Raw genomic sequence first — 16,556 nt, forward strand, 5'->3', positions numbered from 1 at the left:
TTGACCAGCAAGACTCTGGGAGGAGGTGCCAATAATAATAATAATTCTGTCCACCCCTTGGCCCAGGTCGTTTTATTCACAAAAGAACTTCTTACATAGTGTTTGTAAGAACCAATCAGATTTCCTCTGAGCATTTCAAAACCGCCATGTGGGACAAAGTCAGATCAGAAGAAATCCTTTTAACTATAAAGAAACTATTTCCTACTTGAGCATGCATGTAAATAAAACAGGAGTAAAAAGGAGGAATGCATTCAGCAAAACCCCAGAGGTCATAAACAGGAGAGGCAGGATGGCAGTATTCACCATCTCCTTGTGAACTCTCTTCCTGGCCCTTAAGATCTATCTAAAGATTAAACTACATCAAAGTAACCTACTTTCTTTATGTACTGAGGATGCCTGATGAAGCAACTGGCCTGTGTTTTAGAATGCTTATACATGCCTGGTGTAGAGAAAGCAAATGGCAGAGATGCAGAGGCTTGTGGGATTTGATCAGAAATTATTGTCAGTGAATCAAACCTAGTCAACGCAATGCTTTAATTGCTGACACAATGGCTTGCTCCATATTTCATAATTCCTCATAGTAATCCCATCTGACCACTACAGAAGGCATGATGGAGGGAGGACAAGTGAGGGCTCTGGTCTGGGGCTGCGTCAGATAGAGTGTCCTGGTCTTCAGGTTCTCCACTTCTGTTCCAATGATTAAAGTAGTCATCTACTACAAAAAATGCCACAATTTTAATATTTTTTGCATTCTGTGCCCATAGGTCATTTCACCAGTATGAAAATTTGTAGAAGTAAAGGAGACAGCTTGACAGTAAGGTAAGTAAATAAACAAATTACAGTGGTACCTCGGGTTACATATGCTTCAGGTTACATACGCTTCAGATTACAGACTCCGCTAACCCAGAAATAGTACCTCGGGTTAAGAACTTTGCTTCAGGATGAGAACAGAAATTGTGCTCTGGCGGCGCGGCGGCAGCGGGAGGCCCCATTATCTAAAGTGGTGCTTCAGGTTAAGAACAGCTTCAGGTTAAGAACGGACCTCCAGAACAAATTAAGTTCTTAACCTGAGGTACCACTGTACACCAAACTTTATCTGTTGGGCAGGGGGCAGAGACCAGTGTCTTCTTTTTTAATGACCAGTGAAGGAAACCATCCCAGACATCCTGGATATCAGATCCATATTTTCCTTTCCAGAGTAGAAAGTCGCTTGGAACGCATCAGCGTCTTAACTCCTGAGTGAGGTTTATGCCAACTTCTTATTCTCCGCTTTGTCGCAAACTGAATTGTAGAATTCCAAGAGGAGCTTTGCAGATTTCCTGGGCCTCTCAAATGCTATGATGTGTCCACATCTCTCCAGCATATGCACCTGGGAGTTGGGAATGGCATGGGCTAAAATTTCTGCGCCAGACGAGTCAGCCACCTGAACAACAAAGAATTGGTGTTTTTCCTCTCATTGCTATTCACATTTTGCAAAGTGCTTTGACTTTTTTTTTGCAAGAGCTGCTGTTTGGGGCAGGAGTCAATCAATGAGTCCTACTGAAGGAGGTGAGGACAGGTGACCCCACCTAGGCCTGTGTAGTCACCCACCCCCCACCGGACAACAACAATGGTTTAATTAATGGGTTGTGTGCGGAGCCCAGGAGACCACAGAGGGCAGCCTGCACCATTTTCTCCCTAGGGATGGGAGGAGACCAGCAATGCCTCCAATCTGCTGCCCCTGTGGATCCCACCACCTGAGGCAGTTGCCTCAGCTTGCCTCATAGGTAGGCAAGCCCTACTATGGAATCCAAACAATGGATTTCTTTTGTTTTGTTACAACTATAGCTATAGAAGCCACGTAAATATAAAGCATTTACCTGGTCATCCTTTCCCCAAAGGACCTGTGTGGGAGCGCTAATATTGCTCATATTGTCATGAAGGCTGTACTTGGACTTTGGGTTGGAAAGATCTAAAAAACCTTTGGAACAAAAACCAAAAAGGTAGAGTGAAGATTTTTCAGGAACGCATCATTCCTACTGTTGCATTTCAAATGGGTTCACTAGACAGATTTGGGCAATTGCTGAAGACACATGTTTTTACCATAGCCTTTGAAACTTGAAATGTATATTTTTAGGGCCCGCTCTATCCTTGTGAATTTAAGTAACTCCTAAACCGTTTTTACTGTTTTGAATTAGAATCATAGAGTTGGAAGGGATCATGAGGATCATCTAGTCCAACCCCCTGCAATGCAGGAATATTTTGCCCAATGTGAGACTTGAACCCACGACATTGAGATTTAAGAGTCTCATTCTCTACTCCACCCTGGAGCCTCAGAACGTGATGAAGGAGATAACAGTGTAAAAGGAAAATTACAAAGGTGTCGAAGAGAACGAGGAGGACAGAGTTGTGTCACAATCGCAACAGAGTTGTGTCACGAGCACACGGTGTAAGGATGTAGAAAAACATGTTGTGCGAAGAGGAACAAGTAGCCATACCACATAGCCATATAAGGAAGCAGCTTATGCAGAAGACCGGAGCCAATGATAAACTGCCAAGAGGGCACTAGATGAACCAAATAAGGAAATGAGGGGAATGGGGTGATGTGAAGGGTATAAAAGATGCTAGCTTGCTTGCTGTAAGTGCCGCCAGCCTTTGGAAGCAATTTCGCTGGTTGCCTCTGCGCAGAACTGAATAAATCCTTTCTCCGTGAACCACACCCTGGTGTTCATTACTCTCCTTTCTCATTCCACGTGGGGCAACGCGCAAAGGGAGACGGGATAAGGTAGAAAGGCTTCAGTGAAGGGCAGGTAATAAACAACAACAACAGTAATATTATTGCTATTGTACTTACATTTTACCAAAAAAGCATTCTGTTGTCTCCAGTCAGCAGCATATCCCTTTAGCAGCTAAGGAGAGGGGGGAAAGAGGTGAGTCATTCACAGGAAGTGCAAGGCAATTAGGACTCCATCATGCAACAGGACGTAGCAGTTCCATCAATGTAGGCCAGGGGTCAGCAAACTTTTTCAGCAGGGGGCTGGTCCACTGTCTCTCAGACCTTGTGGGGGGCCAGACTATATTTTGAAAAAAATAATAAAATGAACGAATTCCTATGCCCCACAAATAACCCGGAGATGCATTTTAAATAAAAGGACACATTCTACTCATGTAAAAACACGCTGATTCCCGGACCGTCCGTGGGCTGGATTTAGAAGGCGATTGGGTCGGCTCCGGCTCCCCAGGCCTTAGTTTGCCTACCCATGACGTAGGCAAAGGGAGGGGTGATAATCGGTATCTCCTTGTTTTGGTTCATATAAAGTGGTTCCTTCAGGCACAGCTGCTTGGGGCTACAGTACAGTAGCTACCTATCCCAATCCCTTTTCCCTGAGCCTCTAAGCCATTCCCATCCTCTTCAGCCAGGGCCTCAGTGGCAGTGATTCCCTCATGTGCCCTCTGTTTCTTCAGATCGCAAGCCCTGAAGGGATGGGCTGCATGATTTCTATATTTCAAGAGCACATAGCAAATGTAAGCATTTGGGGTTGCACTCAACTAAGTTTTATTCAAAGGAGACCCACTGAAGTTAATGGACCTAAGTTAGTCGTGGCTATTAACTTCAATGGGTCAAGGACAGACATAATGAACCTTTGGTCCTTCAGGTGTTGTCAAACTACAGCTCCCATCAGCCTCAAGAAGCACACTGAATGAACAGGAATGAGGGAAGCTATAGTTCAGCAACATCTGGAAGGCCAAAGGTTCACCACATCTGGTCTACCATGAGTCAAAGTTAGCTGAATTCTTTTAAGCAACATCCCTGGGCCTGAGCACTACCATCTTTGGAGAGCTGCCTTCTTCACCTGCATGTTTTTTGTGCTGGGATGATATAAGCCAAGTTTGAAGACATCATGCGACTTAATCGATTGCTCCCTCAGGCGCTTGAAGGCGTTGTTATTATCGTCCGGATATCGCAGCCCTAAGAGGTGGCAGAGAGTGCACAGCTGAGAGAAGGAATATAGCGGCAAACCAATTCCAAAATATGGGATTCCGACCTGCTGCTTGTCAGGGTTGTGTTGGCATGATTGACGGCTGAGGAGGTTATGCACATGCTGGGACTAAGTGAGGGTATGTGAGAGCAGAAAGGTGGTCTGCCCAAGGTGTTTGTAATCATGGATCTGCCATCATCCCTGTTCATTCATGTTCTGGAACATGCTACAGAATGGTAGCTTAGCACTAGGAGGGTTAGATCCTACTCAGAGCAGACACACTGAATTTGGGAGTCCTAAGTTCATTTATTTCAATGAATCTGCTTTGAAAAGGATGAGTATTGGCTACAACCCATAGTAACAACCCCCTTCTCCCTTGTTATTCTCAGACATATTATCATGTCTTCTTTATTCAGAGTTAATCGGCTTCAGATCTGCCTTGAAAATCTAAATACTCACCAAGTGGGCAAAGAAGGGACAAGCCAGATACCTCAGATGGATACTGAGCCGCATAAACGCCAGCAATCATTCCCCCCATGGACGTGCCAACCAGGTGAAAAGGCTTTTGGTTCAGACCAATGCACTCAACAAACTGAAACGTGAATGAAGAGAGGTTGTATTGCTGAGAGGTTCTGGTTTTGGGACATTTTCCAAGAAAGTCCCAGGTCTCTGTAAGAACTTCTAGAGAAGACCATAAGAAGAGCAATCAGGCAAATGACCCATCTAGCCCAGTATCTTGTTCTCACAGTGGCCAAGCTCACCACTTGGCAAGTGCCACTGACAGTTGGGTTAAGACACCAGGTCATCAATGCAGTCCCACCCCACTGCCCTGCCAGCCAAAGCTGCTCAACAGACCTGGTTTGTACCCTAGGGATGTGGGTGGCGCTGTGGTCTAAACCACAGAGCCTAGGGCTTGCTGATCAGAAGGTTGGCGGTTTGAATCCCCGCGACGGGGTGAGCTCCCGTTGCTCCTGCCAACCTAGCAGTTCGAAAGCACGTCAAAGTGCAAGTAGATAAATAGGTACCACTCTGGCGGGAAGGTAAACGGCGTTTCCGTGCGCTGCTCTGGTTCGCCAGAAGCGGCTTAGTCATGCTGGCCACATGACCCGGAAGCTGTACACTGGCTCCCTCGGCCAATAAAGCGAGATGAGCGCCGCAACCCCAGAGTCGGTCACAACTGGACCTAATGGTCAGGGGTCCCTTTACCTTTCAGTAACCACAGTCAACTGCAATGCTTCATTTTTGGTCAGAAAACATATCTCTCTCAACACCACCACCACACCACACAAAAAGAGGCCATCTTCTCACAACCTCTCACTTCCCAGGTTTCAAGGCACACTTGAGGACAGCTGGACCGTACCTGGTGTATCTTTTTAGCTTGATCAACCGCCGCGTAACTGTCTCTCAGCAGACATGTGGTTTCACCGTGACCAGGCATGTCAAGGCAGACCAGGTGGAGGTCCTTCGGAAGGAACTGGGAAAGGATGTCAAATCAGTGATGACGCCAAGGAATCAAACAATAATAGCTGAAGTTCTTTGTTGTCAAAGAACACCCTGGTGTTTCTCCAGTATAAGGGTATAAATGTTGCACAGAGTCCTGAGTGCAACATTAAATAGTGGCAAAATAGGGGAGTGGACAGCTATTAAGCCGTAGGGTTAATTTAGCCCTGTCCTCTAGCACAATGCATTGGGTGGAATGATCTCCCACACTAGGCCAACTGAAACAAATAACAATTGTGGAAAAGTACAGGAGTCCCCTGCCCCCCAGCACAATATGTCTTGCACTAGCCTTGATTTGGCAACCATGGTTGCCTGATTAGAAGGACAGGAACATACTTTGATTGTATTTAACCAAATGTCCTTGTTGAAAGCCAATCCATGAAGAATCAACACAGATGGCTGGAGTCCGGGTTCCCCTCGGCAGAAGTAGCAGAACCTGTAGCCCTCATGCTCAACATAATTCACCGCCACACCCCTTTTCTGACGTTTGTACCTAAAAGCAGAAAGAGAAGCAAAATGAACGGTCAAGGGATTTTCAACTGGAGGGATGTTATTGCAGTGGCTTCCAGTTAAAGTAGGGGCTTTAGGATTTCTGCAGCTCTACTTCTTGCATCGGATTGCCCATCTGCGAAATGGGTATAATTCAGCCCAGCCTTCAAACCAATTGTTTTCCTGGGCATTTGGGCAGCACCAGTGATTGGATGTTTCTATTCTATGTTGATGTATTTTTTATTTTTGTCTTTTATCCTCATTGTAAATCCATTTGGGACTTTTTTTGTGGGAACGTTCAGGGAGGCAGAAGATAGATTGTTTATTAATATCCTTCCTAACTTTCGTTAGCAAGTTCCTTCACGTAGCAGAGTTTACATTTCCCTTTTACATGCACAGCAGATAGCTGGTTGCAGGCTTGTGTAAGTCTCTCACTATCATACAATTCAGTATTGGGTTGTATGTTCCTCGTAAGTTTCCTTTTATCCCTCTTAAAAGAATAAAGACATGGCAATCTTATTTAAAGTCAAGAAAAGTTTACTCACATCAGTTCACAGTTGGATCCCTGAAGGCAGACTTAGTTACAAATATGTACTTGTGGATCTACCCCATATCCCAGAGCTTCTGCTAGCTGAGAAGGTGCAAATGTCACAAACCTAACCTAAACCTAAGACATGGAAATCATTCCATATACCCTCCTAGAGATAGACTCACCATATCATGATCCTGGATATTTTTGCCCTAGGCAGCAGGTGGTACACTGTGACAAGGGTCAGTGCAGAGATTAATCCAATGATGCTCACAATCTTCAAGAATATATTGGCCAGAGAGAGCTCCATGCTGGGTAACCAAATGCTCTTCTTTGCTGCCTGTACAAATAAAATAATTGGGTAATAGTTAATAGTTGGGTAAATGTCTTCCGCTGTTAGATGTTTCTTCAAAAGAGAGGCAAGGAAGAGTAGTACAAGGAGTATACAGTGGTACCTCGGGTTACATACGCTTCAGGTTACATACGCTTCAGGTTACAGACTCCGCTAACCCAGAAATATTACCTCGGGTTAAGAATTTTGCTTCAGGATGAGAACAGAAATCGTGCTCTGGCGGCGCGGCAGCAGCAGGAGGCCCCATTAGCTAAAGTGGTACCTCAGGTTAAGAACACTTTCAGGTTAAGTACGGACCTCCGGAACGAATTAAGTACTTAACCTGAGGTACCACTGTACCATTTTTAACAAAACTGGATTAAAAGTAAGTGAGGTCACATCCACGCCATACATTTAAAGCACACTTATACCATTTTAACAGTCATGGCTTCCCCTAAAGAATCCTGGGAACTGTAATATGCTAAGGGTGCCAGGAATTGTGGCTTTGTGAAGCATCTCCTGACAACTCAGCACCCTTAATAAACCACAGTTCCCATGATGCTTTGAATGAAGCCGTAACTGTTAAATCAGGGCTTTTTGTGACAGCACTCACAGGGACTTCTAATAATCACTAACTCTGTCCTGCCGTGTTTCAGCTTGTTGTCTGGATCCACTGGAAGGAAACTACTTCCTAGAGGTGTTGTCAAAATAAAGCACCGTTGACATGTTGCTCAAAATCTATGGAAATGGATCAGGGATAGTGGGAATTGCATTACAACAACATCTGAAGAGTCACAGATTTCCCACCCTTTCCTTACAATACAATGGCCTGTTGCAAGAAGCAAGGGCGCCCTTGATAGTCTTCCCTGTGATTCATTCATGTTCATAGCATATGTGTTGCTGTAGCCACCTTTTCCAATGTAGGCAAACCTGTCCCATGTTGTAGGGTATAACTATTTTAGTACAGGCAGTGGCGTAATGTGGGGGGTGCAGGGGGGGCCGGCCGCACCGGGCGCAACATCTGGGGGGGCGCTCGCTCGCACTCGCAGCTCTCTGCCCCTACCTGGCTCACTCACTCTCTCTCACTGCAGTGCTGGCTGTGCGAATCCAATCCGAGCCGCCAGGGAGCCGCCCACTGTGGAGGGGAGGGTGCCAGGCGTGCGGTGCGGTGTGGTGCGGAGAGAGAGCGAGGGACTATCTGGGGGAGGGACAGTGCAGCGGGGGGGGGGGCGCAAATTACTTGCCTTGCCCCGGGTGCTGACAACCCACGCTATGCCACTGAGTACAGGCCTGTACCAGGGATGAAGAAGCTGTTGCCCTCCAGATGTTTACAGAATCATAGAATTGTAGTGTTGGAAGAGACTCCAAGGGCCATTTAGTCCAACCCCCTGCAGTATAGGAATTTCAGCTAAAGCACCCTTGATAGATGGCCATCCATCCTCTGCTTAAAAACCTCTAAGGAAGGAGAGTCCACAACTTCCTGAGGGAGACAGTTGTGGGACTCCAACTCCCATCATTCCTTGGCACTGGCCATGCTGGAGGGGGGCTTTTGGGAGTTGGAGGCCAACATCTGGAGGACCACCAGTCAGACTAAGGTGCCATCCTATGCCCACTTACCTTGGAGTAAGCCTCACTGGACCCAAATGGACTTATTTCTGAGTAGCTATGTTTTGGATTACACGTAGATCTACTTTCTTCTTTTAAGGAAAAAGAATAAATACAGTGGTACCTTGGTTCTCAAACTTAATCCGTTCCAGAAGTCCATTCCAAAACCAAAGCGTTCCAAAACCAAGGTGTACTTTCCCATGGAAAGTAATGCAAAATGGATTAATCCGTTCCAGACTTTTAAAATCAACCTCTAAAACAGCAATTTAACATAAATTTTGCTATCTAACAAGACCATAAAATGAAAGCAATAAACAATGTACTGCAGTCACGCAATCAATCAATCAATCAGTAGCTGAACTGGGTTCCACACAGTCACAAAAACAACAAAAGAAGAGCCGCAAAAACAAAAACCCAAAATAAATAGCAAAAACAGATAGACCTCAGCATAACACTCAAAACGGAAGTGTGGCGAGCTTCCGGCGAGGCAGCATGGCGGCTGCAACAGCAGAAAAGAGCTCCTGAAGCCAGACAGAGTAAAAGGCTCTGTCTGGCCGACTCCCAGACTCCCAGGACTGCTGCTGCCAGCACTGCCAGCGGAGAGGAATCAGGGGTACCCGGGACGTCTATTAAAGGAGCCAAAACACCCCCCCCACACACAACCGTGATTGAGCCGGAAAGGCACCCGACTACCCACCCCCCAACAGCCGAGAGGAGCTCCAAAACCAGGAGGACAGTGGAGCTAACGCAGAGAGGGAGAAAAAGAAAAGGGGAAAAGAAGAAAAAGAAAGAAAAAGGAGCCCCAACTTTACCGCTGCTGCCCCCATTTCTGCCGACGGGAAATAAGAGGAGAGGTAGGTGAGCACAGGAAGGCAAAAGAGGCTCCGAAAAAACACGTGGCTGAGCGGACCGGAGCCTATCCCTCCAGCGGCAAGGAAAACAGAGGAAAGCCGCATGACAAAGGAGATCGCAGAAAGAAACTACCCCCTTCTTTTTTCCTTTTTTTAAAAAATCCTTTTAAAACCCCTTCCTCCCCCCTCTCCCTTTTTTTTTAAAAAAAAATCTTTTTTATCCCCCCCCATATAAACAATATAACAATATAACAACCCCCCTCCTATGGGACGCAATGAAAGCGGTCACCAGAGGAGCTTGCATAAAAGAGAAAACATTCCTTAAAAAACAAACCTCCTCAAAAATTAGCAAAATAGAACAAGACATCACAGCCCTCTCATCACGCTACAAACAAACAGGATCTAAAAAACTCCTTAAACTTATAGAACAAAAAAGGAGACTCCCTAGAAATTAACAAAACAATGATCAACATTCTATACTCTAAACAACGTTTCTACGAATATGGAGGGAAAAACTCCAGATTACTAGCAAATAGATGTAGGAAAAAAGCGCTCAAAACAAGAATACACTGCATCACCAAAAAAGACGGCAACATAACATTCTCCCCCGAAGAAATAACCTCAGAATTTGCAGAATTCTACTCCAACCTATACACCTCCCATAACCCACCAGAGAAGGAAATCAGAAAATTTCTAGCAGGACTGACCATGCCTACCCTAACTGATGAGGAACAGGAATTCATGGACAGCCCTATCACCCCAGAGGAAATAGATGCGGTCCTCAAAAACCTGAAACCACACAAAGCCCCAGGACCAGACGGCTTCACAGCAGAATTCTATAGGAAATTCAAAGAACCCTTGATGCCCTACATGACCCGCCTGTTCAACGACATCATAAAAGGGGGCCCCATCCCCAAAACCTGGACCCACTCCAAAATAGTCTCCATCCCAAAACCACTAAAAGACAGCCTCAAAGTAGAATCATACCACCCAATCTCATTAATAAACCAAGACTATAAGATATTCACATCAATCTTGGCCAACCGCCTAAAAATCTTCCTACACAAGTTAATAGCCCCAGACCAGACTGGCTTTGTCCCTGGCCGCAATATAACAGACCCCATCAGGAAACTACTGAACCTGATCGAACACAGCAAGGCAACCAAACTCCCATTGACAATTATGTCCCTAGACATCCTCAAAGCCTTTGATTGCTTAGAGTGGAAATACATATTAGCAGTACTAACTAACATGAAATTTGGCCCCAACTTCCTACAAATCCTCAAACAAATATACTCCCAAGCCTCAGCAAAATGCAGAACTAACAATATGGATTCTAATACTATAGCTATCCAAAGAGGCATGAAACAAGGATGCCCAGTGTCTCCATTCTTATTTATCCTGGCTCTGGAACCCTTAGCAGTCCGCATCCGAGCAGCCACAGACATCAAGGGAGTGGAAATAAAAGGCAGAACCGATAAATTAGGGCTCTTTGCAGATGACCTAATGGTCACAACACCAGACCCCATAAGCACAGCAACCTCCCTAATCAGAAAACTCAACACATTTGCAATGGTGTCGGGCCTACAGGTAAATTTTACAAAGTCAGAAGCTATGTGCTTCAACACCCCTCCTCGCATCCAAAAAGAACTCACGAAGGTCACCAAAATAAAACTTTGCCACACCAAGTTCAGATACCTAGGGGTACAAATAACCAGAAACCTCAATAAATTGTACCTCCACAACTACAAGCGCCTGTGGCGACAAATTAACAAAGACCTAAAGAGATGGAACAACATGAATTTCATTCTCTCAGACAAAATAGCCATGATCAAAATGATCACACTCCCAAAACTAACCTACCTATTCAAAACCCTCCCAATCTGGATCCCCTCAACCCAACTTCGCAGTTGGCAGAGAAAACTACACTCTTTCATCTTCTCACATGGTGGGAGTGTCCCAAAATCCAACTATTCTGGACAACAGCCATACAAGAAATATGTAAAATAACTAAGCAAGTAATAGACATCACCCCAGAATTGGCCCTACTAAACATCTTCCAAGACAACAATGCCCATTTACACCACAAAGAACTCATAACCCACCTACTCTCAGCAGCCAGAAGCATCATAGCCAGACACTGGAGAGACCTGTCAGGAGTAAGCATGGACCAATGGTACCAAATAGTATGGGAAACAGCCCTACTAGAAAAATTAACTAACAAACTGAAACTGACACGGGGACAAACAGAAGAAGACGCCTTCACCCTGGTATGGCTCCCCTTTATCACATACACAGCCCAACAGGACAATGACAATAATCCACCAACAGCATACAAATCAATATGGCTAACCTGATCCAAAACACCCACCCACCTCACTCACACACGAAAACAAAGATCACCACAGCCAATCACAAGCAAACAATCACACCCTAGGCCAACCCCAACCTCTCTCACCACCAAAGGAACACAAGTGAACAAAACAAAAAACGCTGACCCCAAACTCTACATACATTAAACATAATAGAAACACCGCCACCCGACCCCACCCCCTTCCATCTTCCCTCTCTCCACCCCCCCTTTCTTTTTTCTTTTTTTTTTCTTCTCCCCCTAATGCCTCAACAAATGAAAAGGATTTGTAAAAATGTTACATGGAGAAAAAAAATACGAGGCATTACACTTACTTCTGTAAAACAAGAAAATCCTTAATAAAATATTTTTTTTAAAAAAAACAAAACGGAAGTGTGGCACTCAAATCGGAAGCATAACTCTCAAAACGGAGTACGTTCGGCTTCCAAAGAAAGTTTGCAAACTGGAACACTTCCAGGTTTGCAGTGTTTGGGTTCCAAGTTGTTTGAGTACCAAGGCATTTGAGAACTAAGGTACCACTGTAATAACCATCTATATAGACACTCATGTTTTCCCATCAAAATAATTTAAATCCGTCAGCATTTCAATTTCTAGGATGCCTGTTCTTAAAACCTACCCCATCATACAACAAACATATTAGCAGTCCCATTTTTCTAGAAAAAGGGGTGCCAGAACTCACCATGAACACCTCTTTTGTTCTCTTAGAATGAGTGCCAGAACTGAGTTCCACTGAGTTCCAGCTGAAGAAAAAGCTGTGCATATTAGCAAAACATGGTTCACAAAGATTTCAGATTTTGCTCCTGAAATGCTATGCTGTATGATAAAGCTAAATCTTCTCAAAACACTAGCTGAATAGCAAAAGGAAAGCCACAGGTTCCCCATCCCTGCTTTAGACAAAATAACAATGCGTCTTAAAATACTCCGTTCTAAAATGCCTGCTCCTATAGGGAAACAAAACCATGAGAGCATGAGATCTAGCTGCTTGTAAACAAGTATTACATGCTTTATCGTGCATATTAAATAATTTAAAAATCCATAGCGATACAACCACTTCAAGCAAAAACAAAAGGCTAGCAAAATTAGACTCTTATAACAATACATCTGAAACAACCCACTCATGTACACCAAACTTTATTTCCCATCAAAGCAACTGAGAAATATAATACTTACTACCAGATTGAGACAGTATCGCCCAGGATACAGCCACTGGCAAAGATTCAAGTCACCAGTGCTTCCCCGAGAGGGTTATAGTTTAATTATGAGGGCTAGACAGCTGCTCACTCTAATTAGCAATTAGCCAATATTCCAGTTTTGCTGAATAGAACATGAGTTACCAGAGTATGCACCTTGTCACAAATTATTTGACTAACATATTGAACTTCTTAATTGCTTTCAGGCTCTCTGTAAATAAAACTTAGGCCGTCAAGTCTAGATTATTTTACAGAAATGGCCAGCACAGGGGGTTTGTCCCCATCGAGGGGAAAAGATTAGAAAATTAACGTACCGTATTTTTCGCACCATAGGGCGCACCGGACCATAGGGCGCAACCAGTTTTTAGGGGGGGAAATCAAGAAAAAAAATATTCCCCCCCCCCCAGCCCCAAAGAGCAGCGTACAGGCTGCGCACAACCTCTCCCTGCCGGAGGGGTTGAGCGGGGCTATGGCAAAAGCCAAGGCAGCAAGCAGGATGGATCCCGCTCGCTGTTCTGGCTTCCTCTTTAGCCCAGCGCAACCTCTCCTTGCCAGGAGACGCTGTGTGGGGCTAAAGCCCCGTGCAGCCTCTCCTTGCCGGAGGGGTTGCGCGAGGCTATGGAGGAAGCCAAGGCAGAGAGCGGGATGGAGAGCGGGGTGTTTTGGCTTCCCCTTTAGCCCCGTGCAGCCTCTCCTTGCTGGGAGACGCTGCGCAGGGCTTTCCTGGCTTTACTGGGAGGTGGGGGGATTCCCTCACCTCTCCCAAAAGCCCACAGAAGCCGCGCAACCCCTTTAAAGAGATCGTGGCTTCTCCTGGCTTTCCTGGGAAGTGGGGGAATTCCCCCACCTCCCGCAAAACCGGCAGAAGCCGTGCGCACTTAAAAAGGGCTGCACGGCTTCTCTTGGCTTTCCTGGGAGGTGGGGGGATTCCCTCACCTCTCGCAAAAGCCCGCTTTAGCCCCGCGCGCGCTCTCCCGACTGGAGAGGTGACGCACAGCTATAGAGGCTCCTGCCATAGCCGCGTGTCACCTCTCCAGCCGGGAGAGGGTCGCGGGGGGCTGCTTTAGCTATAGCGTCTTCGCTCCATAGGACGCACACACATTTCCCCTTCATTTTTGAAGGGGAAAAAGTGCGTCCTATAGAGCGAAAAATACGGTAGGTAACAAAATAAAAAACCATGTGAATGAATGCATAATCAAAGCCAGTGCAGATCCAACAGATAGTGGATCCCAAGAGTTAAAATGAATGAAATAATGAACCAAATTCGCTCTCCAAAATACCAGGTTGCCCAAAGCAGAGATCATCCTGGAACACACCTTATCATACTGCTGATACATACCTCTCCCTGTATTTCTTAAAATAAATATTCTGAGAAGTAGCAGCCACCGTTCATCACTATAGCATAAACATACCTACAAAAGCACTTTTCTTCAGATGATGGAAACACACACAAAGACTGGGGTGAGGTGAGCTTGCCGCCTTCCCCAGCCAGATGACTTCCTAAAGTTTTGGCACTGTAGTCAAAAACTTCTGGAAGCCCCCGGGTTGAGGAAGCTTGGCTTAAAGTATTTGCCCTGCTCAGAGACAGACACTTGATCTTTTAACTGCTGTTGCAGTTTCCTGAATTATCCGGACTCAGTTACTCAATATTATGGTTTTTCTTTTTCTTTTCTAGGATCAAATCCTGCAACAAATACATTTATTTCACCATGGACAACATCTGGGGACCCAAGAGTGAAGAACATGGCTCTAGGTGACCTATGGAGTAGAGGCAGCCATCTGCTGACATCCAGTGCCGGATTTACGTATAAGCTAAACAAGCTATAGCTTAGCCCCCTCCCCCCAATTAAAGTAAAACCTAGATGTACATTTCCAAAATATAAGATAAAAAACAAATAAAATAAAGCCTACATATAGCAACAGTGTTTTGCATTGTGTATGGACCTATTAGATAAAGGTAAAGGTACCCCTGCCCGTACGGGCCAGTCTTGCCAGACTCTAGGGTTGTGTGCTCATCTCACTCAAAGAGGCCGGGAGCCAGCGCTGTCCGCAGACACTTCCGGGTCACGTGGCCAGCGGGACAAGCTGCATCTGGCGGGCCAGCACAGCACACGGAACGCCGTTTACCTTCCCGCTGGTAAGCGGTCCCTATTTATCTACTTGCACCCGGGGGTGCTTTCGAACTGCTAGGTTGGCAGGCGCTGGGATCGAACAGTGGGAGCGCACCCCGCCGCGGGGATTCGAACCGCCGACCTTTCGATCGGCAAGCCCTAGGCACTGAGGCTTTAACCCACAGCGCCACCCGCATCCCATATGGTATATGGTAATTTAGGGACCTATTAGGTCCCTAAATTACCATATACCATATATTCAACACAAAAAAAAGCGACAATTTGTTGTTGACAAAAGACGGCTGGACATATAAAGGGCCCCATTACCTTCAGTAGCTTAGGGCCTCATCAAACCTAAATCCGGGCCTGCTGAGATCCATCAGTTAATCTCCATAACAAAAGGAAGGCACTGATGAGCAACCTTCCCAGAATGGTGACTCCCTGCTTGTGGAATGCTCTCCCCAGGAAGGTTCGCCTGGCACCTTCGTTGCATATCTTTAGGCAACAAGGAAACAACATTCCTCTTCTCCCAGGCCTTTGTTGTTGTTTAGTCATTTAGTCGTGTCTGAATCTTCGTGACCCCATGGACCAGAGCACGCCAGGCACTCCTGTCTTCCACTGCCTCCCGCAGTTTGGTCAAACTCATGCTGGTAGCTTCGAGAACACTGTCCAACCATCTCATCCTCTGCCGATCCCTTCCCCTTCTGCCCTCCATCTTTCCCAGCACCAGGGTCTTTCCCAGGAAGTCTTCTCTTCTCATGAGGTGGCCAAAGTATTGGAGCCTCAGCTTCAGGATCTGTCCTTCCAGTGAGCACTTGGGGCCTACCTATGGCTAATTAAACAAACGACGGCCTTTTGAACTAAGTGTGTGTGTTGTTTTTATTTGTTACTATGTTATGTATTTTTGTGTTTTTATATTGTAAACAGCTCTGTGTTGCTTGGATGAAGGGTAGTATAGTAATGTAGCACCCTGCTTGTGGTTAACGCTTAGCTGGAATGAAATATTCAACGCAGCAATAGAGAAATTAAAATAATAATTTATTTGTCAGACAAATAAATGATTGGCACAGTGGTATATTTACCAAAAGCTCTGCACACTCCAGCCCTGGTGACCAGCACTTATATTCCCTCAGCCCAGCCTCCTTACTCCTCCTTTGGCTGCCTCTGTCCAATCAGCCTGGTTGAAATTCCTATTGGCTGTTTGCTAGAACCAATCATAAAAGATACACCCATTTCCTATTACCTTTTATGGGAGACAAAGAGCTATATTTCCTTCTATCATATATCTTACATTTGTCTCGACAAGACATCTTAATTATCAGATTACCCTTTGCTCTTTGCTCTTCTGCCCTTTGCTCTTCTGCCCTTCTAGCAACAGGGGCAAATGGCTAAAACAGATGGCTCATGGTTTCAAATTTTGTCATATAAACAGAGGTCTTGGGTTCACCTTCTCACACACCATCAATGAGATAAGAATCTAACATAAGAATCTAACATCTCTTACTTTCTACATTCTTTTGTATAGTCACATTAAAGTCAGTACATATATATATAGATTGATTTTTAGAAGGGAAGAACTTATTAAAAATCAAGTTTCTAAAATGACCAAAAACAACCTCA

The 16,556-nt window shown here is 45.3% G+C and overlaps 1 protein-coding gene and 1 long non-coding RNA gene across 2 annotated transcripts in view; one reads left to right on the forward strand and one right to left on the reverse strand.

Annotated features, from left to right (window-relative positions):
* The window catches only part of LOC310672952 (uncharacterized protein), a 33,755-nt gene continuing 17,199 nt past the window's right edge, over positions 1 to 16,556 (reverse strand). Inside the window, exons 10-18 of the mRNA XM_083430635.1 lie at positions 7,627 to 7,738; positions 6,663 to 6,817; positions 5,796 to 5,952; positions 5,320 to 5,433; positions 4,419 to 4,551; positions 3,834 to 3,949; positions 2,834 to 2,888; positions 1,860 to 1,960; positions 1 to 1,423 (exon numbers count right to left, since the gene is read on the reverse strand). Of these exons, the coding sequence (XP_083286761.1) occupies positions 1,247 to 1,423; positions 1,860 to 1,960; positions 2,834 to 2,888; positions 3,834 to 3,949; positions 4,419 to 4,551; positions 5,320 to 5,433; positions 5,796 to 5,952; positions 6,663 to 6,817; positions 7,627 to 7,738 (1,120 nt within the window). The 3' untranslated portion in view covers positions 1 to 1,246. The remainder of the gene's footprint in view (positions 1,424 to 1,859; positions 1,961 to 2,833; positions 2,889 to 3,833; positions 3,950 to 4,418; positions 4,552 to 5,319; positions 5,434 to 5,795; positions 5,953 to 6,662; positions 6,818 to 7,626; positions 7,739 to 16,556) is intronic.
* LOC310671101 lies at positions 6,864 to 12,057 on the forward strand. The gene is made up of 3 exons (XR_014507782.1): positions 6,864 to 7,775; positions 8,097 to 8,879; positions 12,048 to 12,057. It is a non-coding gene; the product is annotated as an uncharacterized lncRNA (long non-coding RNA).

Source organism: Podarcis tiliguerta (assembly GCF_965153285.1).
Source record: "Podarcis tiliguerta genome assembly, chromosome: 2".
NCBI lineage: Eukaryota > Metazoa > Chordata > Lepidosauria > Squamata > Lacertidae > Podarcis > Podarcis tiliguerta.